The sequence below is a fragment of the Lutra lutra genome, chromosome 17 (assembly GCF_902655055.1).
Source record: "Lutra lutra chromosome 17, mLutLut1.2, whole genome shotgun sequence".
In the NCBI taxonomy this organism is placed as follows: Eukaryota; Metazoa; Chordata; class Mammalia; order Carnivora; family Mustelidae; genus Lutra; species Lutra lutra.
This window is the reverse complement of record NC_062294.1, coordinates 6,491,999-6,518,553: the sequence shown is the minus strand read 5'-3', so window position 1 is coordinate 6,518,553 and position 26,555 is coordinate 6,491,999. Positions and strand designations below refer to the sequence as shown.

At 57.0% G+C, this 26,555-nt stretch overlaps 1 protein-coding gene across 2 annotated transcripts in view; it reads left to right on the top strand.

The window, feature by feature from the left end:
• CMIP (c-Maf inducing protein) overlaps positions 1–26,555 on the top strand; it is a 226,339-nt gene that overhangs the window by 130,844 nt on the left and 68,940 nt on the right. The window contains exons 2-3 of one of the 2 annotated variants that reach the window (XM_047712345.1): positions 8,930–9,055; positions 19,919–19,969. In XM_047712345.1, the coding sequence (XP_047568301.1) occupies positions 8,930–9,055; positions 19,919–19,969 (177 nt within the window). Of the gene's footprint in view, positions 1–8,929; positions 9,056–11,324; positions 11,544–19,918; positions 19,970–26,555 lie in introns of those variants that run through there. The other variant, XM_047712346.1, reaches the window with a different exon arrangement.

Below are 26,555 nucleotides of genomic sequence, written 5' to 3'. Positions count from 1 at the left end.
TAGTACAGTACTGTCCCCCTTCGGGGGTAACTGGTAATGTACCAGCTCACCCTGGCGTTCCCAGAACATTCCTGGTTCTCGTGCTGAACATCCGGAGTCATAAGAAACCCCCCGGGGCTCGGGCAAACCAGACAGCTGGTCACCCCAGTAGCCAGGACACTGACCTCTCACAGCATGGAGGGGGTTTACCTCCTTCTGGACTCGATGTAAATGGAAGTGTGTGTCTATGCTTCTGTGTCTAGTTTCTCTCCCTCAACGTTAGGTTCACGTAATCCATTTGCCTGCTCTGTGTAGTCACGGATCACTCTTTCTCACTGTGTACTGGTCTACGGCGTGAGCACACAATGCTTTCTTCATCTGTTCTTCCGTTAATGGACGTCTGGGTGCTTTCCGGTGTGTTCCGATCTAGTGCTGCCGAGTGTTTAGGCAACATGTGTGCACAGGTCTTCGTGAGAACATATGTCAGCATTTCTTCGTAGGACTGGGACAGCTGGTCGCAGGGGGTACACGTGTCCGGCTTTCACAGATATGAGCGCACAGGTCTCCAAAGTGGACACTTGTCACTGTGTTTCCCACCTGAGCTGTTCTGCTGGAGGATGGCGTGGTAGTGTCTCCCTGTGGTCATCCCCCTGATTTTGAACCCACTACCTGTTAGAGACAGAGGCTGGGACATGTGCCCTGAAGGTCTTGGTTCTCCTCCCAGCTCTGTCCTGAATAGCTGTGTGCAGTTGGGCAAAGCTTGGAACCTCCATCTGGTCTACCTCAGGGGTGATGGTCATACCTGCCTCCCGGGGGGGGGGGGCCGCTGGAGTGGGGAAAGGTATGCAGAGGTGGGAGGTGGGCATGGGGAGCCAGCGAGGTTGCTCCCAGCCTGAGAGTTCCTGACATGAAGGCAGAGGGAGGGATTCCTGGCACCCACGCCTGCTGTCAGCTCCTCAGGGCCTCAGTGGGAGCCAGGGCTGGATTATTAAGTTCCTTACAACCAAGGAAAGAAGAGTAAACCAAACACCACAAAACACAAGATGGGTGTATCTTTCCTCACGAGAGACTTTCTCACTCAAAACCAAGTTACTTTTACGTTACGTGTAGCTCTAACAAGTTGGGTGCTCTGGCTCCATGGGCTACAGCAGAACAGCAGTGACCTTGTGAGGTCGGGTGTGGGGAAGGTCCACTGGCTGCGAGAAGAAGCAGCCTTTTGGCCTCAGGGGAAGGGTTGGAGAAGCCGTCCGGACAGACACAGCATCTCCAAGTCAGAGGCCAGCCGGGGAGCGTGTGTGCCCCAGAGCGTTGCGGGGCTGCTGCGTACTCACCAGCGGATGGCGGCAGCGACAGTGGCCCTGGGGCAGCCAGAAGGGCTGAAATTGTTTTAGGTGTCTTTGGTTTATGGAAAGAAAGGGAGGGGGGTATGAAAGGCGTTTGGGGAGATTTGCTCTGGGACCGGGGCCCAGACTGACCCATGTAGCAGCAAATTGTTACCGCCACTTTGCTTCTGCGGCACAACTTTCCCTTTGTGGGATTAAAGAGAACATCAAAATATTTTGACAGGCCTTTCCCGAGTGAGCCCGTGTGGGTTTCTGCCCCTGAGGCTGAATGGAGCTGTAGGTGGCCTGCGGACCCGTGGGGCTGGGTCGCAGGAGGCAGGCAGATCTGGGGACCTCGGCCAGGCTAGCTTCTGGCCCCTCTGTGCATAGTGTGCATGTGCGTGTGCTGTGTGTGCCCGCAGGTACGCAAGCCAGGTCTGGATCTGGCTGGAGGAGTTGGCAGGGCACGGGGCCAGTGACACCCTCTTGGCTGGTGGGAGATGGGATCCTGGGTCTGTCTCTTGAAGGCAGGGGTCTGCGCCTCAGTTTTGCCTATAGTGTGTGCATCAGCAGGGGTGAAGCCAGGCCCCCGCCGGTGTGTGCCGTGTGGTGAGAGGAGATCGTACCTGTCCAGTCCTCAGCGCTGGCCTGGCCACACGGGAACCGCGCCAGGAACGCCGGCCGGGGTGCTTGTGTCTTTCGGGGGGGGGGGGGGGGCAGGGCGCTCCACGAGGCTGTGTGAGCAGAGCCTGTTTCCTTCCTTGTCCCTGAAAACCATGTCAGACTCTTCCCCATACCCCAAAAGTGGAAACCCCCCGATGTCCTTCCGCTGATGAATGAGTAAACCGGGTGCAGCCCGTCTGCTCTGTGAAATGTTAACTCCGCCATAAAGAGGGGCGAAGTACCAATACCTGGTTCCATGTGGATGAACCCCCGAAACGTGACATGAAAGGACCCAGAGAGAAAGACCCGTGCCGTATGATTCTGTCGAGGTGAAATGTCTACACAGGCGTATCCGGGGTCAGCAGCCCTGTGGGGGAGAGGTCCTGGGGAGTGACCGCTTCGCAGGGATGCAGTCGCCTTGTGGAGCGCTGGACACGTCTTAGAGCTGAACTGAGGGGCAGCTGCGCGACATGGCGAGTGCCCGAAATGCCACGGAGTTGTATGTCTGAAAATGGTCGGTGTTTCCTTGTACATCACATGCATCTCTGCTCCGTTCTCTAACGAGCTGCAGGGGAGGGGGAGCTGAAACCCCCTCCCCCAGTTGGAGCCCTTCTGTGGCCCCGCGGTGCCATCATTGTGATGTTGTCATTGTTGCTGTTGACTGTCCAGAAGGGCTGGAAGGGACGCCCCCGTCCTCCGACCTGCTGTCTCTTTTGAGGCTGTGCGTTGAGGGGCTGAGTGGCAGGAGCCAAGCCTTCCTCTTCCAGCTGGATGGTGCCCTGTGAAGTTGGGGTGTGCAGAGCCCCGACATGCTGACTCAGGCAGCCTCCCCGCAGGCAGAGAAGGGACCGGTCTGCAGCGTGGCTCACCCAGCTGGGTCCCGGGGAGACACCTACCCCCACCCCGTGCCAAACAACCTGCTGTTCTCTGCCCAGGTCCCCAGGCGGGCAAGGTTCCCCGGCCTCCTACATCCGCTGGCCTCGGGAGTGAGCGCATGGAGGGTGTTTCCAGACCCGCTTCTCCTCTTGGGGTCTGGGAGCCTCTTCCCTGCTCCCCCTCCCGGGAGTGGCACGGGGCACCTTCCTAGTCTGTACCTTGAGTCAGCCTGGAACCTCATCTTGGGGGTCGCAGACATCATGATTTACATCGGTTTTTAGAGAAATCCCCATGGAAACCAGCAGACAGGTTTGGGTGGAGGGAGCTGGCTCCCCGGAAAGCAGGGAGAGGGAAGCCTGGGGCCTTTTGGCGGGAGGGGGATGCTGCTTCAGGTGCTTTCGGTCACCCCTTACCCTGCCGTTCTGACGGGGAAGTCCGAGAAGGTTCCCCATTTGGAATGGCAGGCTAGAGGCCTTCGGGGATCCCCGGGGGCCTGATGAAACCCTTCCAGCCTCTGCTGTCTTGAGCCTAGATGCAAGCGTTGTGGGGGGGGGACACCCGAGAAGAAGCTCATCTCAGAAGCAGAAGCAGAGTGTTCCCTTCCCGGTCTGGCAGAGCCCCAGTTCCTCCCCCCGAGGTAGCCCCTCATCAGTCCTTAGAGCAAAAGTACAAAGGCGTCCCAACCTGTTCCTCACCCCCCATCACGGGAAAGCAGCCTCCCAGGAGCCCAGACCCAGGCTTGCAGTCACCTTGTGGGCAGTTGGCAGCCGGGTGGTCCCTCCGAAGTCACCCGGGCCAGAGCACGGCTTCTGGTAGGACCTGGCCAGACTCGGGGCCCAGCACGCAGCCCCCCCCCCCAAGCCTTAGCCAGGGCTCCCCAGGTCTCTTAATGTCTCTTTAATGAGAGCAATTTGGCAATGACGTAAAATATGCTCTTGCCCTTTGTCCCAGTAATTCCATTTCTGGGAATCTGGCCTAAGGAAATAATCCTAAATATAGGGTAGAAAAACATGTCTCACAAGGATGTTCATTGTAGAGTTGTTTATAGTAGCGTAAAATGAAACAACCACACTGTCCATGGTCAGGGGGAGCCGTGATAAAATAAAGAGCAGCCAAAATGTTTTGTAGCCACTAAATGATGGTTCTGGAAATTATTGTCCAGAATATAGGAGGCGCGTGTGATGTAACATTATGTTTAAAAAAAAAAAAAAGGAGGGAAGGAGGGAGAGAGGCAGGAAGGAAGGAAGGAAGGAAAAAAAAAAGACAATTTACAAAATCATATGTATCTTGTGACTCGGGCTCTGTTAAAAAAAAAAAATTGTGTATTAAAATCCTCAGGAAGGTGATATACCAAAGCAGTAATGAGTGGTCTTGACATGATTTTATCTGGAAGATTGTCTTCCATTCATCATCTTCCAACTTATCTATAATATTCACGCATTGTCTTTCTTGAGTTTGAATTTATAATTTATATTCAGGAAGATTCACCCTTTTAGCATATAGATTCGACTTTTGACAAAGGTATGCAGTCAGGTGACTGCCACTGTGATGGAGATACAGAACACTTCCATCACCCCAGAAAGCTCCCCCATGCCCTTGGTAACTGGTCCCCACCTCCGCCCGGCCGTTGGTGGCCGGCTGGTCTGATTTCAAGCCCCAGGGCTTGGCTCATTCCAGAATGTCACGCAGACGGGAATCCTGCCATACGCCTCGCCTTGCCTCTACGCGGAGAGATAACTTGGTTTGCTTATTGTTCTCCTACTTGTACCTCGCAGAGCTGGATTTCCTAGCTTCCCCCAGGAGGAGAATTTCATTTTCCTTTTCATCTGACTCAGCCTTTACCCCACGTAGGAATCTCCTCCACCGTCGCTCTGATCATTGTGTTCAGATTACCGGGGAATTACCAGTTATCTGTGAAATCACCCCAGCCGTGCAAAAGTACCCAGGACGGAGAAGGTCCGTGGCCAGTGCTGGCTCACACCTGAATCCGAAGAACAGCGTTCAGGGGCTCTCGGTCCCGGTCGGCCCTATCCCTTGCAAGGCCCCCAGGCTCCCGTCAGGGCTCTGTCTGGAAAGACGACCCTGGGAGCTCAACAGTGTGGCAGCGGTTCATTTCTCTTAATGAGCCTTTATCTTGGGACAGTGGGAGAATATACGGGAAAGTGACAAAGGCAGTAGGAGTTTACTTGTACCCCAAACCCGCCACCCTGGTGGTTGACATCTCACGGAAACATGATACCTTTGTCACAGCCAGCGAACCAGTACTGATATGCTGTTACTAAAGCCCATGCTTTAGTCACTTTCCTTCATTTTTACACAGTGTTGTTTTTCTGTCCCAGAACTGCATCGGGGAGCCCACAGTGCGTGGAGTGGTCAGTCTCTGTGGACGCAGGCTTCTCCAGCTGGGGACACTTGCCCAGACTTCCCTGGGTTTTGATGCATCCTGGTCAGGTGTTTTGAGAAACATCCCTCAGTTGGGGTTTATCTGATGTTTTCTCATGGTTACATCGGAATTATGGGTCTGGGGGAGGAGGACCCCAGAGATAAAGTTTATCTTTCTCACAGTAGTTCCTTTTATTCGGCTTTTTGGAAGTTCCAGATGCTGCGCGAAGCCCTTGACAGATTGGAACTCCTTTAATAATTGGATCTCCTGATAATCCTATTAAATTCTCATTTTACCATTGGATAAAATGGGCTCAGAGAGGTACGGTAACTTGCATAATGTCACACAGTAAGAGGCTCAAACACAGGTCCCGTTGATTCTACAGATTTTGCTTTTAGCCAATATTGCTTCCAACAGTGGGAAAGCAGTACATCTGCTATTAAAAACCAGTATGTATTTATTTATACCCAACCTTTCCCCAAAAAGCCTATGTTGCAACTTCTAATCAAGGCCACATTGAGGCAGCTGAAGCAGGGTCGTGAGAAAGGCAGACGCAGGCGGTTAGCAAGCCTCGCCTCCCGGGAGTCAGGAGGGGTCATCTCCCAGAGCGCGCTGCCAGGGGCTCGGGGCGAGCACGGGCCCGTGCAGAGCCTCGTCCCGTCTCCGGGACCCCCTGAGAAGGCCACGGGGAAGCAGAAGCCTCGAGACTTAAAGGTGTGTTTCTAGAGGAGCAAGGCCGGCCATTTGCTTGGTCTGAATAACCGAGTCCTAATGATTTTCCGGACAGGCCTTTCTTTCTTTCTATGGTGTGGCGTGGTCCGGCCGTTCCCACATGTGCTGGTGACCACGCTGTAGCCTGTGTCCCCTGGCCTCTGGCTGTATCGAGGGGTCAGTGGACTGGAGTTTGGAGACGGATTGGACTTTGGAGAGGGAGAGAGGCTGGTGTGAGCCATACAGAAGGGCCTTCAGCGCAGCAGGTACATGGTGCTGTTGCTTCTTAGAGGACATCTTTTAAAATTTATTAATTTTTAATTTTTTTAAATTAAATTTTTAATTTTTAAAAGACTCCCAAAAACCATCTTCCCAAGGATGTTGTGTGTAGTGATTGTAAGTAGTACACGGATGAACAGTTTTTCATCTGGGAAGATATTCCTTCATTTATGGAGAAAATAACGATTAGCTTCCAAATGCCACGGTCTGTTTGGGCCCTTGAAACAGACCAGGTGGAAACTCTTGCTCCGCTGGTGCTGGAACACTAGCAGGGGAGACAAACAGTCCACAGCAAACAATAAATATTTGAACGTGGGTTCAGAAAATAAATGTATAACCCATCCTCCAGACCCCTGGTTTCGCCGATATTCTTGGGACAAGATGTGCTGTGAGAGCTGAGTCACCCTGACGGCAGAACGTGGAGAACATGATAGTGCCTGGGCTGCTGGCATAGGGTGAGGGGTGCGGGGGTCCACACATCGGCCTCTGGGAAGTACCAGTGTGACCATCTCGGTCAGACACAGCAGCTGGGGGACTGGCACCGAGGGGCGGGCCGCTGCTGCACCCTCCACTGGCCCCTGGACCCCTGCAGGAGCTCCCAGGCTGTTCCTGCTTCTGCCCCTCCTCCTGAGTCTGCTCCCCCTACAGCCCTCCACGAGGACCCCTGGCAGGGCCCACAGGTCCCTCTGGGAGTGGCTGTCCCTCTCTCCAAGACCTTTTTTCCCGGAGCCTTCCTCCCCCTGGCCTTTGGCTCCTCCCGGAACATGCTCAGCCAGTGCCCACCCCTGGGCCTTGGCACAGGCCACAGGCTCCAGGATGTACGTTCCCTCCTCCTGTCCAGGGCGCTGCAACTCCTAGCCCCGTGGGCACCCTATCTGGAATCTTGGTACAGCACTTGCCGTTTGCCTCTTTTGTTTGTTGTCTCTTTGCACCGCTGGGCTCCTGTCTGATCTACTGCTGTATCCCCAGCACCTGGCATATGGGCCTGTGATGTAATTAGTGCCTAATAAGTACATCAGATGAATGAATGAGTGAATGAACAAATTGATGGATCAATCTCTTATTTCCTGAGCCTGGCGGCTGATCGTATCAGGAAAATTTGAGAACACCTCACGCCCTCACCCCTCTCCACCCCCCCCCCACTGTATCTCTACTTTGGCAGACAGAAATGGGCATGAAACCCTCATGGAGGTCCTAAACCCTGACAGTAAAGTGGAACTTGCCCGGCCGCGGATTTCAAATCTCATCCCCTCTTGCTTGCGGCTCAGCGGAGGGTCAGGTGCTCATTTCCGAGTCACGGGTTCAGTTCTGCCCTGGACAGCCCCCTTCCCAGCTGGCTGCCCATGGGCAAGTCACAGGACATCTCAGCTTCCCCATCTGTGCAATGGGATGGTCCTGGTCCCTGCCCCGTGGGACTGTTGTGAGCATGGAAGGAGAGAGCGCTTGCCACCTGCCTGGGGAATGCTGGGCACCTGTCCGGGCTTAGGAGATGTTAGCTGTTACACTCTGCCGTTTCGGCTGTGTTATACTCGCCTCTGATGCTGCTCGAGCGTGGCTTCCTGGGGTCAGAGTGACAAGGACCCCGCCGTGAACTTGTGGCCAGTGCGCCCCCCTGGTTTCTGGTGCCTTCTCTCCAGGACAGGGCAGCTCACTCGGCAGTGAGTGGCTGTGAATTTCTCTCTCCCCACCCTTACCCCAGCATTGATCAGTGATAGCTGTTACTGTTCTTTGCACACAGATTGTTGAGCTCTTGCTATGTGCTGAGCACTGGGGAGAGAGGACAGGGACCAGGACAGATATGGGCCTGACCTCCCCGAGCTGAAGCCTGGCCAGGAGGCAGATGTCAGCAGGTGACACACAGTATCAGTCCCCAGTAATTAAATAGGGTGTGGGAGGCAGCGAGGGTCCGGGGAGGGATGTGACCCATTGGGTTATAGGGTCTGGAGGGCCCCCTGAAGTCCCTGTGCAGCTGAGGCCTAGACGGTAGAAGAGGAAAGGCCAGGGATCGAGCCACAACCTTTCTGGGACAAGGGGCAGGCTGAGTTGCGATGCCTTTGGCAGGTAGGCCACTGGGGAGGTGTACGAAGAGAAGAAAGCAGATGGGGCTCAAGGAAGGAGCAGGACCAGATCCACTGGGCCTGGAGAGGGTGGACGGGTGTGTGGGTTTCATGCTTGGGCCACCAGGAGCCGTGGAAGGACACTGAGCAGGGAATAAGGGGATCGAGTGTGCTGACGTGGACCATGGGACTGGGTGCTGAGTGGCGAGTGCTTGTGTGTGGAGGGAGATAAGATCGGGAAGCCGGTGGGGTCTGTGACTGGTTTCTGGGCTTTCTGGGCAGGAGAAGGTGGTGGCTTGGCCACGGTCAGGGCTGAAGAGATCCAGAGCCTGCCCTGTGCTAAGCCCCACAGATGCCCAGAGGGACAATGCACAGGCTTTGCCCTCCACATGCCCCCAGTCCGGTCCCGACTCTGCACCCCCAAACATGGGCGCATTGCCACCATGACCCGTTTCCTGCAGCCAGGATGCTGCCAGCCAGGAAAGACGGAATTCCTTTGGTTCCCAGAGTTGCCCAGTGTCTGTACCAGTCTGCTTATTGCCGGGGTGGGGATGTTTTCTGGAACCTTCTTCTGAGGCCTGGATATTGTGCCTGTCTTGTAACCAATGTGTGTCTTTTCTTTTTCTTCTCTCTCTCTCTCTTTTTTTTTTTTGCTGCAGCCAACTGGGTACATGGAAAACTCAGTCTCCTACAGCGCTATTGAGGACGTTCAGCTGCTGTCCTGGGAGAACGCCCCGAAGTACTGTTTACAGCTCACGGTTCCTGGGGGAACGGTCTTACTGCAGGTAGGAGAAACAAACATGAACAAGCAGTTTCTCTGCCCTGCCCCCCGTGCCCTCACCCTCCTCTTTTCCCTCAGAGGAAGACCGCCAACTACCAGGAGGCAAGGTTGTTTAGCCTAGGGTGCTTTTTCCTCTGCTGTAATAAAGGTAGAAACTGAGTCCCTCTGGGGAAAAGGAAGAGGGAACGTGCCCAGACTGAGCTCCCACTGCCGGCCTGCTGTGGCCCCGCAGCTTTCTGTCTTATGCTTTTTTTCTCTTAACAAACTTGAGAAATAGGTCTTCTGATCGCCATTCTACAGATGAGGAAACTGAGGCACAAAGCCATGTTGTTAGGCCTTAAAAGGCTATAGAAAAGCAAGTTAGTAATGGATGCCACTTTTTGCTGTACTTCAAGTGGGGAGGAAGTTCTTCTCGTTGGCCTGAGTCCTGAGACTCTGATGGGAATACGAGCTTTCCCCTTGGGAAAGGGAGCATTTGGTGTGTTTCGGTCAAGGCTGTTGGTTGGAAATGAGGCAAACGTTCAAACTCTCTGAGGCAAAAAGAGAATTTGATGCTGTAACTGTATTAAGGTAACTGGGAAGTCTAAGAGAGGCCTTCAAGCATAGCTTGATCCAGGGGTCAAATGCTATTAACATTCAGTGCCTCTCTCTCTCTCCATCTCCTGGCTCTGCTTCTCTGTGTTGGCTTCATTGTCAAGGAGGGATTCTCCATGCATGGGAAAGATGGACTTCTGTTCTTTTAAAAATGTGAGAGTCCATTTTCCTTCTAGTATCTTCCTAGAAAATCTCATAGAAGATTCTGATTGGCTCTGCTGTAGTCCCATGCCTCCCAGGGAATGCCCTACCCTAGGTTCCATACCCACCCTTGACTTTAGGCAGCGTGCACTCTGATAGCCCTCCCAAGACCGTGTGGCCGGGGAGAGGTGGGTCCACCAAGAATGGAATCGTGGCAGAAAAAATTGCTGTAGTGCATACACAGGACATGTTCTGTATCTTTTCAGGCAGAACCGCCCCAGTTTCCAGCAGGGACCCCCAAGTCTGACTCCTCGTTAGAGAGAATGCACTCTCTCACCATCGGAGAACAGGCCATTCTTTCAGCAACAGTTTATTTCTCCCTGTCACTCCAGGGAAATCTGCCCTGAGCCCAAAGAGACGCTTCCCTCAAACATGTTTCCAAAGTGGCCATGAGATTGCGTAACGGCGTTCGACCCAGGGGCCACGCAATTCAGCCTCCAAGGAACGCAGGCTCCACAAGCTGATTGCAACAGCTCATTCTTTAGGAAAATCCTGGTCTTTACTGTCATCTTTGGAGGACACCAGACCATGCCTGCCCCTGTGTTTTCCTCCTGCCTCTGGCGCCCTCCACATCAGCCATCTTTCTTTCTTTCGAGGGCTCTCGTCTCTTCCCTCCTCGCCTCCAGCGGGCAGAGTTCTCGTGTCTGTCCATCTGGCCCCTGTGGGCTGGGGCCTCAGCCGCAGGGGAAGTTTCCGGGGGGCACAAATAGGGTTCTGTGGAGAAGCTGAGCCGGTCTGTCCCCCATGCTGGGGCGAAAGGCAAATAAGACCCTCGGCCCCATCCTTGAAGAGGTCTGGGCCCTCTGGGGCGGGCGGAACGGTAAACGGTGGCTGCAGAGACAATAGCTAAAAGAGAGGCACATCCCGGAGGACTGGAAGCCCAGAGCAGGGAGTGACTCACTCGGCCTAGGGGTTCCAGAGGAGGCTCCCTGGGGATGGTGACGTTAGAGCTGGGCATAGAGGGGTGAGTAGGAGTGTGCCAGGATGGGGGGGACACATTGAGGGCAGAGGCAAGGCGGGTGCAAGGCATGAACATGGGAGAGGGGGAGGCATGTTCAGGGCCCCGTGGATGTGTTCAGGACTGTTGGGTCATAGCCAGATGGTACTGGGCTTGTTGGCTGAGTGAAGAAGCCAAGGCTATGTCCTGAGGGCAGTAGGGAGCCACTGAGGGTTCTTAAGTGGTGATGGGAAAAAGGGGGAATGGAGGTATCCGTCCAGCTGCAGGGCAGAGAGGTCTGAATGTGGGCACGTCGGAGGGAGGCAGGGCCGGGGACCTTGAAACAGCCCAGCTGGAGGAGGTGCGTCCCTGAGCCCCCATCTCCTTGGGGGTGTCGTGGTTGCTGCTTCGTCAGCAGGAGGGCCTCGTTGCTTCTGGGTCGGAGCGGGCAGTGTACCCCCAAGGAAGGCCGCACATCAGTGAGGCCTGGAGACACGTGGGTTGCCGGGCAGTGGAATATCCCTTTAACCCAGGCCGTGGCTGCGGGCCGGCTGGGATGACTCGCCTGGCCAGGGCCGCATCCGGCGGCTGCACGTCAGAGCTCCCCCTGCCGAGCCGACAGGCGGGCCCACTCCAGCGTCCCCCCTGCTCGCCCGCTGCCTGCCCCCCAGCTCCGCGGATAGACGGAGCGGGAGAGCCAGCTCAGAGCTGGGACGGGGACGCCGACGCAGCCCTCCACCCCCGTATTCGGGGAGCCCAGGTGGGTGCAGAGCCCCGCCCCCCGCCTCAATCTCTCCTTCCACCACTTCATCGGCTTCTACCTTGCTTCCTTCTCATCATCACCCCCCTCCCCCCTCCTCCCGTGACTCATGGGTGGCGCGGCTGTCTCGGGAGGGGAATGGTTTCCGAGTCATCTTGGAGGTAGGCCTTGGGCCGGGAGGAGGCTGAGGAGGTACCCGGAGCCCCGGGCTGTGCCCTGAGATGCCGGCCACCGTGCGTCTCACAGGCCCTTGTGACAGGCGCTGGGATGCTTTGGATTGGTCTGGTTCACGTGACAGGACCCAGAGCGGTGGCACGAGAGAGCAGCCCTCCCTGCTGAGGGCGGGGGAGGGACCGGGACGTCCCAGGTGTGCCCGGGGGACGAGGCTGACGGGACAAGCTCTGTGCGGGCTCCTGGTCGGCAGAGGGTGAAAATGCCCTGAGTCGTGCCTTCTGACAGCAGCCCCCGGCCACACGGGGCCGTCAGCATTGTGGCTGTGTCAGACGAAGACGGCGGATCCGCGGGCCACCGGCCTCACCGCCAGTACTCAGTCGCCACATGGACGTCGGTTGCTCATTGGACAGCCCGGTCAGGAACGCCTCTGCCGTCACAGAAAGTTCTGCCGGACAGGCCTGGGCCCCAGCGCCGCTCGTTCTGAGCCCGTGCTCCACGCGAGGCTTCCCGGCCGGAGGAAGGAGCCTCACGGGCTCGAGGGTCTGGGGTCGCCCGGTGCCACTGCACATGCGCAGCTCTTCTACCTGGGAGTGGGGTTGGGTTGCAGGGGGTCCCCACCCTCACCTGCCGGTCCCTCGTTCTCAGGTCTCAGAGAGCTTCTCTGGATCCACGTGAATCTGTTTCCCCTCTCCCTCTCTGTCTGTTCCCTCTCTCTCTGTCCCTCTCTCCCCTTCTCTCTCTCTCTCTCTCTCCCTGTCTCCCTCTCTTTCTCTCTCTTCTCTCTTTCTCTTTCCCTCTCTCCCCTTTTCTCTCTCCCTCTATCTCTCTGTGTCCCTCTCTCTCTGCCTCTCTCCCCCTCTTTCTCTCTCTCCCCCTTTCTCTCCTTCTCTATCCCTCTCTCTCTCCCTCTTTCCCTTCTGAATCTCTGTCTCTTGCCATGTTTCACTCTCTGCTTCTCTCGCAGTTTCCTTTTCTCTGATGTCTGTCTCTAGGCCTCTGTCCAACCCAGCCCTTCTCTCTGTGCCTCTCGACTTCACTGCCTCTATGTCTCCTCCTCCCTCTGTTCCTCCCTCTCCAACCTCCGTCCCTCTCCCAGGGACCTCCTTACAAAGCTGCTTTGTTAGAATTTGAATCGGTGCCTCAGTCGGACCCCTGGGAGCTGACCTATCCGAGTTCAGGGAAGGTTAAGAGCGGCTCTTAGACCCGCATGCCTTCGCCCAGCCCAGAGACACCGAGCACTCTGCCAGCAGGTCGAGTCGCCAGACAAAGACTCCAGCCTCTCAGCCTGGTGCAATTGGTGTGTTTCTGGATGCTTTGTGTTTTTCAGCGTGAGCCCCTAATACCATGTTATTAGGATCCCCGGGTGCAGAAAGGACCTATTTATCTTCTTTCCGCCCTTAACGCCCTTTGTGCTGGTGTTTCATTGTGAGGAGGTAACTACATAAGAGCATAAATGGCACGATGAAAGCACCTGGGGGGCTCCTTGCCGGCCCACGGGGTGGGGTGGGCAGCATTCAGGACCCCCGTGGCCCTGATCACCTGGGGATCCGTGCCTCACGGTTGGTGTCCGCGTGTCCATGGGAAGTAGACGGAGGCCCCCGCTCTTCAAACCAGGTTCTGGGCAGAACCAGAACCAGGACACTGTCCCTTCCCGATGACCCTTCGAGACTGGCTCTTCTCCCGAGAGGATTTCCAGAGGCCAGGCGACAGGGGCAGGGACAGGGTGGGCTCCCTTCTTACTGGAAGCTGGCAAGAAGGAGCTTTCCGGTCTGAAAAGCACGTGCTGTTTTTTCCCTAAGAAGTTGGGCCAGGAAGGAGAACTTGGGAACAGTCACCCACAGTGCACCCTTGGCTGTTTTTCTCACCTCTCGAGACAATACAACAATGAGAGAGAACTTGGCAACTTTCGAAGAGGAAATTAGGCAGAATTTGCCTGGAACAGGGCCCTTCCAGTGTTCGAAAGATTTATCGCTGGGAGAAGTTGGCGCTGGCTTGAGCGGGCCTGCCTGTTTCCAGGGGCTCTTTCCCATGCTTGAGTCGAGTGACCATCAGTCTCTGAGCTATGCCCCATGTCCCGTGGGGCCAAGTCGTCCTGGCTCGGCTGCCTGCCCGGCAGTCTGGAACCCCTGTGCAGAAACTCACCATGTCCCTGGGCCACACACAGCCCAGGCTACTCTCCCTTTCACTGGAAGGCACTTAGAGATGCCTGCACTGGGATCCTGGATGTCCCCCAGCAGCCGCTGGAGCAGCAGCTCCTCGCCCACCCTCTCTGGCTCCATCAGTGAGAGATGCGCCTCCCCTCTTCCGGAGGAAAGTTCTGGTCCACCCTCTTGTTTGCAGGGTGGGGCCTCCTGGAGATTGGAACTGGAGCCAAGTCCCTCCTCCTCCCCTCTCACCAGCACAATGCCTTCAGATTTCCCAGCCCCATTTCTGGAAGCCTGGTGGAGCCCAGGCACGTGGCCCTCATGCTCAGGGTGGACAGCCTGTGTGGCCAGACAGATCTGTGTCCCCACCCAGCTCCGCCGTGCTCTCTCTGGGTAGCGTTGGGCGAGCAGGGGTAACCTCTCGGGGCCAGTGACTTATCTGTGAGCTAGAGCCACGAGACCTGCCTCCTGGGATGACGTGAGGGTCAGTGTTGCTACGCGTAAGATACTTTGCACCGTGCTGTCACAGTAGATGTTCGGGGAAAGACCGCCATGTCTGTTTTTTGGTCTTGATCAGATACAGCTGGGGAAGAGGGTATCAAGGCTGAACGGTTCCTGTGAAGTTTTGCTGCACATGACATTTTCTTCAATGCGCAGAATGGGTGATGCTTCGGCCCTCCACCCACCCCATGCGTTTGTACATCTGTCTGTCCATCCATCTATCCGTCTGTCCCCCCGCCGTCCTTCAGTCCTCACCCACCTGTCATCCATCCATCCGTGTATCCGTCTGAGCACTCACTCGACAAGTCAGCCCATCTTTACTCAACAAACATCTCTCGGAGTTTTGTGGGGGGGGGGGGTGCTGAACAGGTTGCACATGGTGCCCGGCCTCGCAGAGCTCCCGGCCTGGAGAGAAAGAACCGCTGTGAGATGAGCAGTTGCAGGACCGTGGTTCTGTTCGATGAGGGGGAAGGCAGGGCCAGCCAGGTCGTGTCACACTGTCACACTGAGCTGCAGCGACGCGCAGCCCCCACCTCTCAGGGGCTCGGAACATCAACGGATTATTTCTCACTCGGGCTGCCCGTCCTCGGTGGTCAGCTGGGAGCAGGGCTGATGGAGCTGGCACCGTCTGGAACGTTGCTGGTCACCACGGCTGGGCCCCCTGCTCGATAGCGCCCCAGCCCCCAAAGGCTTCCCCTGGAAGGGAAGCGGGTCATGTGGGCCTGACCCAGCCAGCGGCTACCGGCGCCACCGCATGCGGGGAGGAGCGATGGAAACGTTGGGGAGGACGCCGATGACAGCACCGCAAGTCTGAGCCTGGGTTTGCTCACCGGAAGCGTGGCAGGAAGGGACAGGTTGGGCTAGAGTTGGGTCCTTTCCCTTGGTCCCTGGTGCATTCCGAGACTGCCTGCCTGCGTGTGTGTGTGTGTGTGTGTGTGTGTGTGTACAAATGTGCTCTCTACTCGGGGGCGGATCTTCACCTTGTTTCAGGCTCTCAAAGGGTTTCAGGTTCCCACAAAACCCCCCAAATTGAGAGCTCCTGGGCCAGGTGATCCCTTTGAACCTTTGATTCAAGGAGCCTCGTTGGCTGTAATGGATGGCACCTCCGCTCTTTGCCTTAGATGAGTGCGTTGGGTGGACTTGTGACCCCAGCATCACTTGGGAGGTGGCGGTTCATCCAAGGGGACTCTGCCCCCTTTCCCTGTCCTGTGGGCGGGACAGATAAAGCGCGGGGGCTGGGTGGGGCTCTGAGAGTGGCCGGAAGGAGCGCAGGGTGGTCCCAGTCGAGGTGCTGCAGGAGGCTAATGGTTTCGAGCTCAGCGAAGAAGGGGTGTGTGTGCCAGACGAGAAACCGGGCAGTGAGGGTGACGGTGTGGCCAGGGGCAAAGCTGGGTCAGCTTCTGGGGTGGGTGGTAGGGCCCTCCCCCCTGCTGTGAGCCTCAGTTCCTCGCCTCAGAGTGATGGGTGCGCAGCATTGTGCCTGATGCCTGGTAGGTCCCCTCAGCCCGTGTTACTGCCCTGTGGGTGCCCATGCCTCCGAGAGGCGGCTTCCCGGGCCTGTGCTAGAGATGGGGGCGGGGGTCCAGAGTCACACAGCTCTTTCCAGCTGGGGTCTACCAGCTGCTCCACTGAACCCAAACCTGCCTTCTTCCCAGAACATGACACTGACCTCCTCCGGTTGAAACGCTCACGGGAGGATGGATATGGCCAGGCAGCCGGGTCACAGAAGCAACGGGGCTCACGAGGTTCTCCCACATGAGGAGAGACCTGGAACGTGCAGGGTGTTCTTCCCAAAAGGGTAGGCTGGGAGCCGAGGTGACCAGGGCGGGTGAGATGGGGTTATGTCCCTGCAGATGCCCTCCTCCCCCTCTAGGCCATGAGTCTGCTGTGAAAGGCCAGATGTAGTGGACCCAACTGACCCAGGGACAAGGTCCCAGGCACCAGAGCCGGAAATCTGGGTGGCCCTTCCCGCTCAGCAGCAGGCCGGGCCCACTGAGGTCTGGGCAGAGCCAGACGGCCTATAGGGGATGCCAGGAGGCTCAAGATGTCATCAGAGCAAGCTCCGGCTCTGGGAGCTGGCTGGCTCCTTCAGCAGCAAGAGGGCAGAGAAAATGCTTTGGAACATCTGTTTTTGAGTAGGAAGAAGGGTCCAGTGGTGCCCTGGAGATCCATCTGGACTCCCAGATGCAAGCAGCCAAAATGGACTCAGGCAATCTCCAGTAGAAAAGGAATATGCTGGAAGGATTGATGGGAGCCTGGAGAACAGGCTTGGAAAATGAACTGGAGCCAGGGCCAGTGGTGGGACCCTGTCTCGGCCTGGTATTCCCCTTTACAGGAAGATACTCCTTCCTGCCTCATGAGGAATTCGTACCTCCTTCATCCCGAGCCACTTTGCTCAAGACCCAGAGTCTCGGGCAGGAGCTCCTGACTTTGCAGACTGGATCACCTGCTCACACTCAGCCCTGAGGGGGGCCGGGGACTTCCTTAAAGATCCCTAACAGGGTCTCACGCGTCAGGGAGGTCCCCAGAACGGGAAGGGGTTGTACCAGGTACGAGGGAGGCAGGCCTGTGTTGGGTCTGGTCTCTGAGTCACCGTCTGTGCCTCATGGCCACTGCCCCACGGTTGGTGAGTTCGTTCGTTCTCCTGTGACCAGCCCTGAGCGTGCCAGGCACTGCTGGTCAGCACTGGCCATCTGAGAAAACATTCTGCCCTCAGAGAGCTCACCGTCCACTCATTCATTTGTTCATTCATTTGTTCAGCTGGTCTCACTCGGTCACCTGGTGCCCCAGACCCTGGGGACACACAGGGGCATGGTGACAGTCACACAGGGGCACGTGTTTGTGGGGCAGCGTGCTGAGGCCATTGGGCACAAAAGAGGGAGAGAGGCACTTCTCCCCCTCTCCTTCCTCCTGTTCTCTCTGTCTTCCTTTGTGTCCTCACTTGGCCATTTGTTCTAGCCAGTGACACCCTAGGGACACTGCCCGGGTCCACTGTGCTCAGTGTGGCCCTACCTCCCATGCTCGTTCCCCATGGCTGCTGTGTCTCATTTACCACAGACTTGGAAACAACAGAAATGCGTTATTTGTTTGTGGTTCTAGACACCGAAGGTCCAGCACAGGTCCCGATGTGCTAGAATCAGGGTGTCAGCAGGGCTGGCTCCTTCTGGAAACTCTTGGGTGCACGGGTCTCCTTGCCTTCTCCAGCTTCAGAGTGTGCCGGTGGCCCTGGGCTTGTGGCCGTATCCCTCCAGCCCGTGCTCCGCCTCAAACTGTCTGACCTCCTGCCTCCCCCTTGTCAGGACCCTTCTGATGACAGTGGCCCACCCAGATATTCCAGAATAGCCGCCCCATCTCAAGGTCCTTCACTGACTCGCATCTGCGAAGCCCCTTTGTCATGTCCAGTCACCTGTTCACCAATCTTTGGGGGTCAGGGGAGAGCCTTTGGGGGTCCTCTGGCTGCCCTCCCACGCTGGCCCCTCCGTCCGGCCAAGTGAAAGAGCTCAGACTGGGGGTGAGCTGGGGCCGGCCCTTCCCAGCTGTGGTCCGGGGACATCTCCCCCGCACCCCGCCCCCACCACCCCGTGGCACAGAATTGGCCAAGGTGGGATCACTGAGAGCCCAGAAGGTGGCCCAGGCTGCAGTCAGGGCTTTTTGTTCTGGAACAAATTTATCAGCACCCCCGGCCGTGGCCGCACGGCTCCCGATCGTCGCTGTTTGTAAAAGCCTGCACGTGCCGCACACGGGGATGACCTCATTGTTTGGGATCCTTGTGTCGTGCTCCCCAAGCATGGGGTGTATTTTATCATCCTCGTGAACCAGAATGGTCATGAGATCGCAGAGCTCGGTCAGCACTGAAGGGAGGCGACTCAGCCCCAGACTGTCCGGGGCGCTGCAGGGCCCACGGCTGACTCCCCTTCGGCCTCCGCCTCCCCAGTCAGGTGGCGCAGGCTCTGGGTCTCTAGTGGACTCGAACCCGGGTCTGTCAGAGACTCACACAGAAGGTGTCCCCGGGCCCACTCCCTCCTCAAGGCACAGGTGCGAGTTTACCTTGTGTCCGTGGGCTGGTCTCAGTCTGTCTGAGATACGGACGAGTCTCTGAGCTGGCCCACAGGGACCTGAGGCCCTGCTGCACTGGCCACTGAGCTGGGTCATCTGTTCCAGCCCAGAGAGTCCCCCAGACTCTGCCTGGGAGAGCAGCTAAGCTTTATCAGCAGTTCGGGTTTGAAACCTGGATCCCCTGGACAGAGGGGGACCCTGAATTTGTACCCGCCTGTGCCTACGTGTGTGTGTGTCCATGTGGGTGGGGAACAGATGTTGGATTCTTGTGCTTGGAAAGAGGCTCTGGCCTTTGTGAGAGTCACTGGACCATCAAGGTCAGGGTCACCTTGGAGCAGACCCCCGGCGGGGTCAGATGAGAACAAACACTGCATTTCTGCCCTTGGGATGGTCAGTGGGAAACTTGGAATGCCATAGCTGTGGTTTACAGCATGAGTCGGACGGCCTGGGTTCACGTCGTGGCCCTGCACCTCCTGCCTGTGAGCCTGTGGGAAATCTCCTAACCTCCCCAAGCCTCAGTTTCCTCACTTGTACCTGGGGTGATGGCGTGGACACTCCCAACTTCCCAAGGCAGAGGACCCAGTAAGCCAGTCCATGCATGGGCCCTAGTGCTGATGCATGGGCGTGCATTAGTGTTGGCCAGACCTTCCTTGGGCCCCGTTTTATTTGAGAGGAGCTAGTGATGATGGTGGTGATGACAGTCACGACTGCAGTCGTGTGACCCCCTGCTATGGGCCTGGCCCGATTCTTGGTGCTCCCCAGAAATCATTCCCAGTCCTCATGACATTCCTGCAAGGTCAGGGTTCGTGGCCCCATTTTACAGATGAGAAAATTCAGGCCGAGTTGCCAAGGTCTGTGCACAAGGGTGGCATGGATCTGGGATGGTTTTGCCCTCTGTGTGGTGATTTTTAACTACGGTCTGCCTGAGTTCAAGGCTGGGCTCTTTCTTCCCTGACCTTCTGCAGTTAAAACCACAAGCTTTGAAGCCAGCCTGCCTGGGTTTGAATGCACTTAGTTGATGTGAGATCTTGGAGTCTCGGTTTGTCCTCTGAGAAGTGGGCATAGTGCTAGTCACCTCACAGGGCTGTTGGGAGGACTAATGGCAGAATGTGAGGCTAACAAAGGCCAGGCACCTGGAGCAGCGCCTGGTAGAAAGGAGGCCCCAGAACTGCTCTGGCCCCCAGCATCTGACCACCAGGCCTCTTTCCATTCATCCCGACCCCTCCCATCAAGGAACGCGTGCAGTGACTGCTTCCAGCCGCCAGTGTCCGGAGTCACTCCTCCCCAGCAAAATAAGCACACAGGGACAGTGAGGTCTTGTTTCAGGAAAATCCCCCTGGTAGCACTCTGTTTCAGTTCTGTACCTGAGAGGTTCCCCTGGGTGAATTGCTGTGTGAGGGCTACAGGGCAGACCCTTCTGGGTAGAGGCTGGGCCGCGCGTGCTTGGGCCCTGACCTGCGGCAAGCCGGTGACGGCCTCGCTGTCTTCTTGTCGTTGCAGGCTGCCAACAGCTACCTTCGAGACCAGTGGTTCCATTCCCTGCAGTGGAAGGTAAGTCCTGACGCGGTGGCTCACAGAGGGCGGCCGGCTCTGTCTCGGGCCGCCTCCTGCGGGCCCACAGCCAGTCTGTTACCTAGAGGTGTGAGGGCGGACATCTCCTGACTTCCCGACGGCTCGGCCCAGGAGCCTTACCCCATTGTGGAAGAGCCTCTCCCCCTCGTCCCTCTGATGTGCGATGCCTTTCGCCCTGCGCTGGCGTTCCTACGCCCTTGGCCGCGGACGTTGCTCGTGAGCTGTCTGGGATTGTGCCTGCTTCCAGAAGGATCACAGAAGCACTTGCTTGTGGAGCAGGGGCTCTCCTGAGGGGCCGGGTGAGACAGGGCTCGGGGTCTCGAGAGGCTGGGTTGAAAGTGACTTCGGACAGTTGCTCCGAACATAAACCTGCCGGAGGTTCGAGCGCCCAACCGTTCTCCCACATCTTCACCTCTTTCAGTTGCTGCTTCTTCGGCCCGATTTTCCTGTTCACCCTGTGCGTAGGAGGGCCCAGAGCCTGTTAGCACAGAAGGAGATGAGGCCTCTGCTGGTCCCTTTCAAGACCCAGGGGCCAGATCTGCCGAGAAGGAGCCTCCCAGCCCCCCGGGGAATCCACACCGTGCCCAGGGTGTGGAATGTGCAGGCAGCTTCTCCTTCGCCCTGCCTCCCTGTCCCTCCCGCCTTCGGATCTTTTAGTTTAGAACAAGCCGTGACAGTCCTGTGGCCTCGCTGAGCCAGCAGGGTATGGCTGGAATGACCGGTGCGTGTCCTGAGCTGTGGTCGTTACCGTAAGCTGGAGAGCCACGGAGGGTGAGTGGCGGGCCCCGTGCAGGGCGTCAGGCCTCAGGCGGTGTCGGACTGACCAAGGGAACACTCGGAATTCCTCTCGTGCCTCTGAGGGACTCTCGTCGCAGCCGGCCCAAGGACGGAAATACAACCCTGGAAAATGACATTCCTGGCCCCAAACAGGGCCGCGCCTCCGGTCTCCCCCGACAGCTGCGGGTCCTCTCGCTTGGCACCCATGTGGCAACCTCAGAAGCTCAACAAGAAGTCTCCGAGTTGGGGCTGCGGAAGGAAAGGATTAGAATTTATTGAGCACCTACCGTGTGCCAGGACCATGAAGCTGGGCGCATCGTGGCCATTTCACCCTTGCCGCAGCCCTCGCAAGGCTGATGACTGTCACCGCTCCCATTTTATGCTCGGGGACGGTGAGGCGAGGCTGGAGCCCAGCTCCCACAGCTCATCAGGGCTGGAGGCCGGGTTCACACCCAGGTCCCTCTCAGGCCTGCAGGTTTCTGAATGTGCAGGCAGAAGGCATCAGGGGCCAGCGAGGAAAGCAAGGTGGCACATTCCTGCTCATGGAGTCAGCAGTTGCTACGGAGAGCTGTTTCCCCAGCGGGATTAAACGTGGTCCCTGAGGCCTGGCTGTGTGCGGCCCTGTGTGTCCCAAGACAGGCCCGGCTGATGTCAGGACCTGCGGGGGGCCCGTCTGGGGGTTAAATGCCAGAGGAGCAGGGAGGATGAGAGGGATGGAGTGGTTGGGGGGCTTCTGAAGGAAGGACCCATTTCACCGCCATGATGGCCTCCTCCCCCTTCTCCGAATGCATTTTCCAAGTGAATGGAAAGGTCAGTGGGCGGCTGCCTTGCTGTGTCTTAGATCAGGAAGGGGCAGGAAACTGCTGCCCCCTTGACAGTAGGGAAATGCCTCCCTGCAGAGGTGGCCAAGACCCCTGTCGAGGGGCAGGCCGGCTGTCTTCCGTGTTCGGCCGAGCTCTGCCCAGCTGGGCCTGTTCTGCAGCTGCTGTCTGCGGCCTGTGGGAACACCTGAAAGGCGGTACCTGGGGAATTTGTGAATAGTGTGTGGCTGGGAGGGAGGGCTCAGACGGTGGGCTTGGAGAGCCGAATGTCCGAGACCAACTGGCCGGAACGATGACTTGAAAGTGACAACGTACAAATTTAAACGTCAAGTATTGCGTGTGGGATTCAGACAGTTTGAACGGCTACAGAATCGGGGGTGCCTGGGCTTCCAGCAGTGTTCAGGAAGGCCTGGATGTCTGCACTCAATTTTGTGACGTTTGGTATCTTTATGGTTGTTAAATTTATTTAAAAAAAAAAAAAAGCCCCCCGCAAAACAAAAACAAAAAAAACCCCAAAGCATCCAGGAAACCCCAAGTCAGAATTTCAAGGAGCTGGCATTGCCTGGCAGTGTGTGGCCCTTCTGCCACGTGGTAGACGGTGACTTTGTTCTCACTGTATAAGCTTTTACTGGCGTGTTGGGTGGGTTAAGACACTGGCAGTTTTCCCCCTTTGACAGTTGCCCCTCCCCCAATAATGTAGGTATGCTGCCACCAGGTGGCAGTGGTATCTTAGTGTCAACAACTTGGTTTCAGTTTCGCTGGGATTGGAGGAAGCACGCTCTCCTTTTTAAAATGGTGAAGTTTAAGGTGCTTTGGAGGCCCTTTGGGCTAGCAAAATGAGCTGAAGACCTGGGTTCGAATTCTGGTTCTGTTAGGGTCTGGGTAGGTTCTGGAAGTGTTCATGAATTCTGATGCAGACACAATGTACCAGGCATGGCTGTGCACATTTCTGTTCCTTGTCATTCAGCAGATGAGGGAACCAAGGCTCAGAGAGTTCTAACGACTTACCACAGGCACAAAGCAGATCTCGGTACAGATCTGCGGGTCTGCCCTGCCTCTCCGACTGTGCCTGATTGTGACCGTGGGACCCTTCAGCCCACTCAGGATGTGACCTTCTGCCTCTCCTGCCTGTTAGAGCCTCTCTTTCTGCCATATTTATAATCAACCTTCTTGGCTTCTTTCCTTTCCTCTTTTCAGTATCTTTTTAGAAAATAAAAAATGAGGACTTCAGAAACCCTGCAACCTCAGCTTGATTTTCAAAATTTTCTGCATATTGTTTTTGTCGTTTTCCGCTGCATCAACATGTGTGTGTCGTAGCTGCGGCGCACGTGGAGAACCCATTCTTTTATTTGTAAGGAATGGTGCCTATTAAATACTGTGTTCCCATTGGTTTAGTTTTTACTGAGTTGTGCGGGTGTCTCTAGAGCCTTCTCAGCAAAGAATTGCTCCCAAGGGGAGCCAAATGGGTTCTTTGGGGCTTAAAAAACCTTGAGTTACTACAGTAGCACTTGGCCCTCTGAAGTTCATCCCCCTTCAACAAAATCCATATTTTTTAGTATTTAATTTCAAAGGGAGGAGGGAAGTAGGAGGAAAATGCTCAAGAGGGCTCCTGGGAGGGGGACTGGGCAAGGATAATTAGAAAAAGGCTGCGAAATGCTCAGTCCGCCCCAGGTGGTGTTGTAGGATACGGATGTGATCTTCTCGCTGGCCCCGGTCCGCCCTGGTAGTGCTGGTGCTCAGTGACCTCAGCGCCCGACCTCTGCCTTCTTGTGCCCTCACACTATGCCTGGGGTGTTTCCTTGGCCCAGACCCTGTGTGTTTGTTGTTTTTTTTTTTAACATTTTATTTATTTATTTGAGAGAAAAGAGAGAGACAGTGAGAGAGAGCACGAGCGAGGAGAAGGTCAGAGGGAGAAGCAGACTCCCCGTGGAGCTGGGAGCCTGATGCGGGACTCGATCCTGGGACTCCAGGATCATGACCTGAGCTGAAGGCAGTCGCTTAACCAACTGAGCCACCCAGGCACCCCCAGACCCTGTTTTGAGCATCGTGTTGTCTCCCTGAATAGTCCATCATTATTGACACTTACGTGTGAGGACATCTGAGTCCACGGCCCATGCTCCCAAGGGTACTCAGAAGGGTCCCAGCTCCCAGGTTCCCCTTCCCTGCTCCCTCCGCCCCTCCGCAGGCTCCCCTCTTCCTCTCGGCCTCCTGCCTTTGGCCAGCACTGCTCAGGGAGCGCCTTCTCCTAGGGGGACGGCCAGTATCTCCAGTCCCAGGAGGGAGGGTGGGACGGGGTTACTCTGGCTGGTGGGACAGCAGCGCCAGCCCTCCCAGGGCCCTCCAGAGCGCAGCACCCTGAGGGCTCCCTGGAGAGGGCAGCCCTGTTTGGCTTGGGTGGTTTGGCCCCTGAGGCCAATTCCTAGGGGTATATGAGCATAAACAGTTTTACTGAGTTAATGAGGCCTCGTTTCTGAGCGAGAGATGCACCTTGGAGGCCAGTTCCTGTGGAGACAGGCCTGTCTGTGTGTAAAGACTGTGAAGGGACAGGCCTGCCTACGTGTGCAAGGCCATGAGGGGACAGCCCCGTTCCTGTGTGCAAGGCATGTGAGGGCATCGTGTGTGTTTACAAAGCAGTGGGAAGACTGGCCTGTTTCTGTGTCCTCTAAGTTTTGAGGCAAGACGCCGAGTTGTGCACAACTGTGGGGTCAGGCCTGTCCGGGTGGAAAACAGCCTTTTCACTTCCGGGGAGGGGTTCCGTGTGGGCCCTTGCGCAGAAGTCCTGAAAACCAAGACTGTTTATCCCTGGCGGAAGCTGGGTTCCTAAGAACAGTCCCCGAGGCCCATCCCAAGTGCTGGGGCCAGAGAAGCAGAGTCTGCGTGATACGAGACGCTGACCTGCTTTCTTGTCCCGAGACTGCAGGGCGGAGGAGACGCAGGGCTCTGGGAAAATCCCAGCTCAGGCTGGCATCCTCTCCTGCGTTCCGCCCTGGCCGCGGCACCTCCTCTCCCCACACAGGTTTCCCCAACCCCTGGGGTGGCCGCAGCCTTGCTCACCCCATCCCTGGCTCTGTCCCTCTTCCATGCAGAGCAGGAGGGTGGGAAGGAATGTGGGGTGCACATGCCTGGGGGAGGGAATGGGTGTGTTTGTGTGAGAGAGAATGTGGCATGCGAGGGGGTAACCATATAGGAGTGTACTGGGTATGGAGTGGGTTTATTTGAGCCTCTGTTTTCTTCTCTGTCAAATGGGGAAAATCCAGCACCTTGCTCACCGGGTCGCGGTGGGTGCGATGCCCTGCCATGTGTGAGGCAGTTGGAAGGGGGCTGGCAGCCACGGCTGGTGTGAGGCTCCTGTCGGTGTGGCTTAGCCACCCCCCACCCAGGCCCAGCCCCTGCCCTGCCCCTGCCAGGCGTGTTTCAGAACTGGGGATGGGCAGGAGGTGTCCTCAGGAGTGAGGGCGACCGCCGTTCCTCGAAGGCTTGTGAGCACCGCTGTGCCTGGTACTTCATGCACATTCGCTCCCCGGTCTTTGCTCCCCCATCTCATAGATTGGGGGGGTGGGGGCAGCAAGGACATTGCCAAGGACAGTCAGCTCCTAATGACGCCACAGCCAGCTTCCGCAGCAGGCCCTGGCTGAGCCTGACATGGAGGTGAGCCCATCCTGTGCTCGGAGCCCCCACTGAGGCACGGCCACCATCAGGGTCCCCGATGTGCAGGTGAAGACTGCAGACGGAAGCCTAGGACCCCACCCCCCCCCGTAGGGGGTTTGCAGGGGGCTTGCAGGGGGCTGGGCCCCTCACCCCATTTCCACATGGTCCAGCTTGTGCCCACATTCCCGGGCAGTCAGGTCAGGGGACAAAGGGCCCTAGAACTGATGTCCCTTCCTCAGAGGGAAGCTCCTGGAGGACGGATGGACCCTACAGTGGGTACTGTTGCCCCCAACTCTGACCTTCCTCCTAGACCCACCTCCCTCTTCCTTTTTGGGCCTTTCCTCCTGGGGAAGAGCCACTTTTAGTCCTGCGTCTGGGCCCACCTGCTGACCTCCCTGAGTTGGCAGCCCCCCCACCCAGCCCGTGTGCCCCTAGTCTTCATCCAGCTCCCCCGCGCCCAGCAAAAGCAGTAAGTGGCCATCATCACCCCACTGAATCCTCACAAACCCAAAGAGGAGCCTGGTCTCCCTGTTGCCCATTTCACAGATGGGGAGACCAAGGCTGAGAGGTTAAACCCCTTGCTCAGGGTCAGTGGCGGAGCTGGAGTGTAGACCGAACTCCGAGTCGAGAACCTGGGGTGGATCTCAGCCGCCGGGAATGTGGCTCCCAGCTGCACGTGAGTCTGGTGCCTGAGGCGAACATGTGCATACACGCACACACGCCAGACAGTTCCTCGCCCTCGTGAGCTGGCACTGCCCAGCCGGCCCTCAGCTCCTTTCTTTTCCAGTGCCTGGCGTGTGCAGGGTCTCAGTGTTTCTGTTTTGTGCAACATCTCATGAGAGCTTTACGCCTTTCTCTCAGTCTGTCTCACAGCCATCCGTGTGAGGATTATGGGAATTAGCCTTGGCTTGCCAGTCCCGTTTCTTGTGGGTAAAGGCTGATTGCCCTGTTTGTCCTGCATGGCCCAGGACCACTGTCAGGCCACCTGTCCTGGGCCCAGAAGGTCCGCCTCTAGGTGGACCAGCCTGCCTCCACATCTGCCCCCAATACACCATGTACCCTGTGTCCTCAGAGGCCAACATCGAGGCTCTGTGTGCCCAGACCCAGCCCGGCTCCCAACTCCGCTCTGCACTGGCCACCGCCCTCTGGTGTGGCCCCTGGCTGGGCTTGCCTGCCCCAGCCGAGACGCCCCCTTGTCTGGAGGGAAGACAGTGACCCCTGCGCACCCCTTCCTGCCCCCATCGCCCTCCTCTCTGTCCTTCCTCCCCTTACGCTCTCCATCCTTTTTATAGGCATCTTAAAACCACCTTCACAGCCAC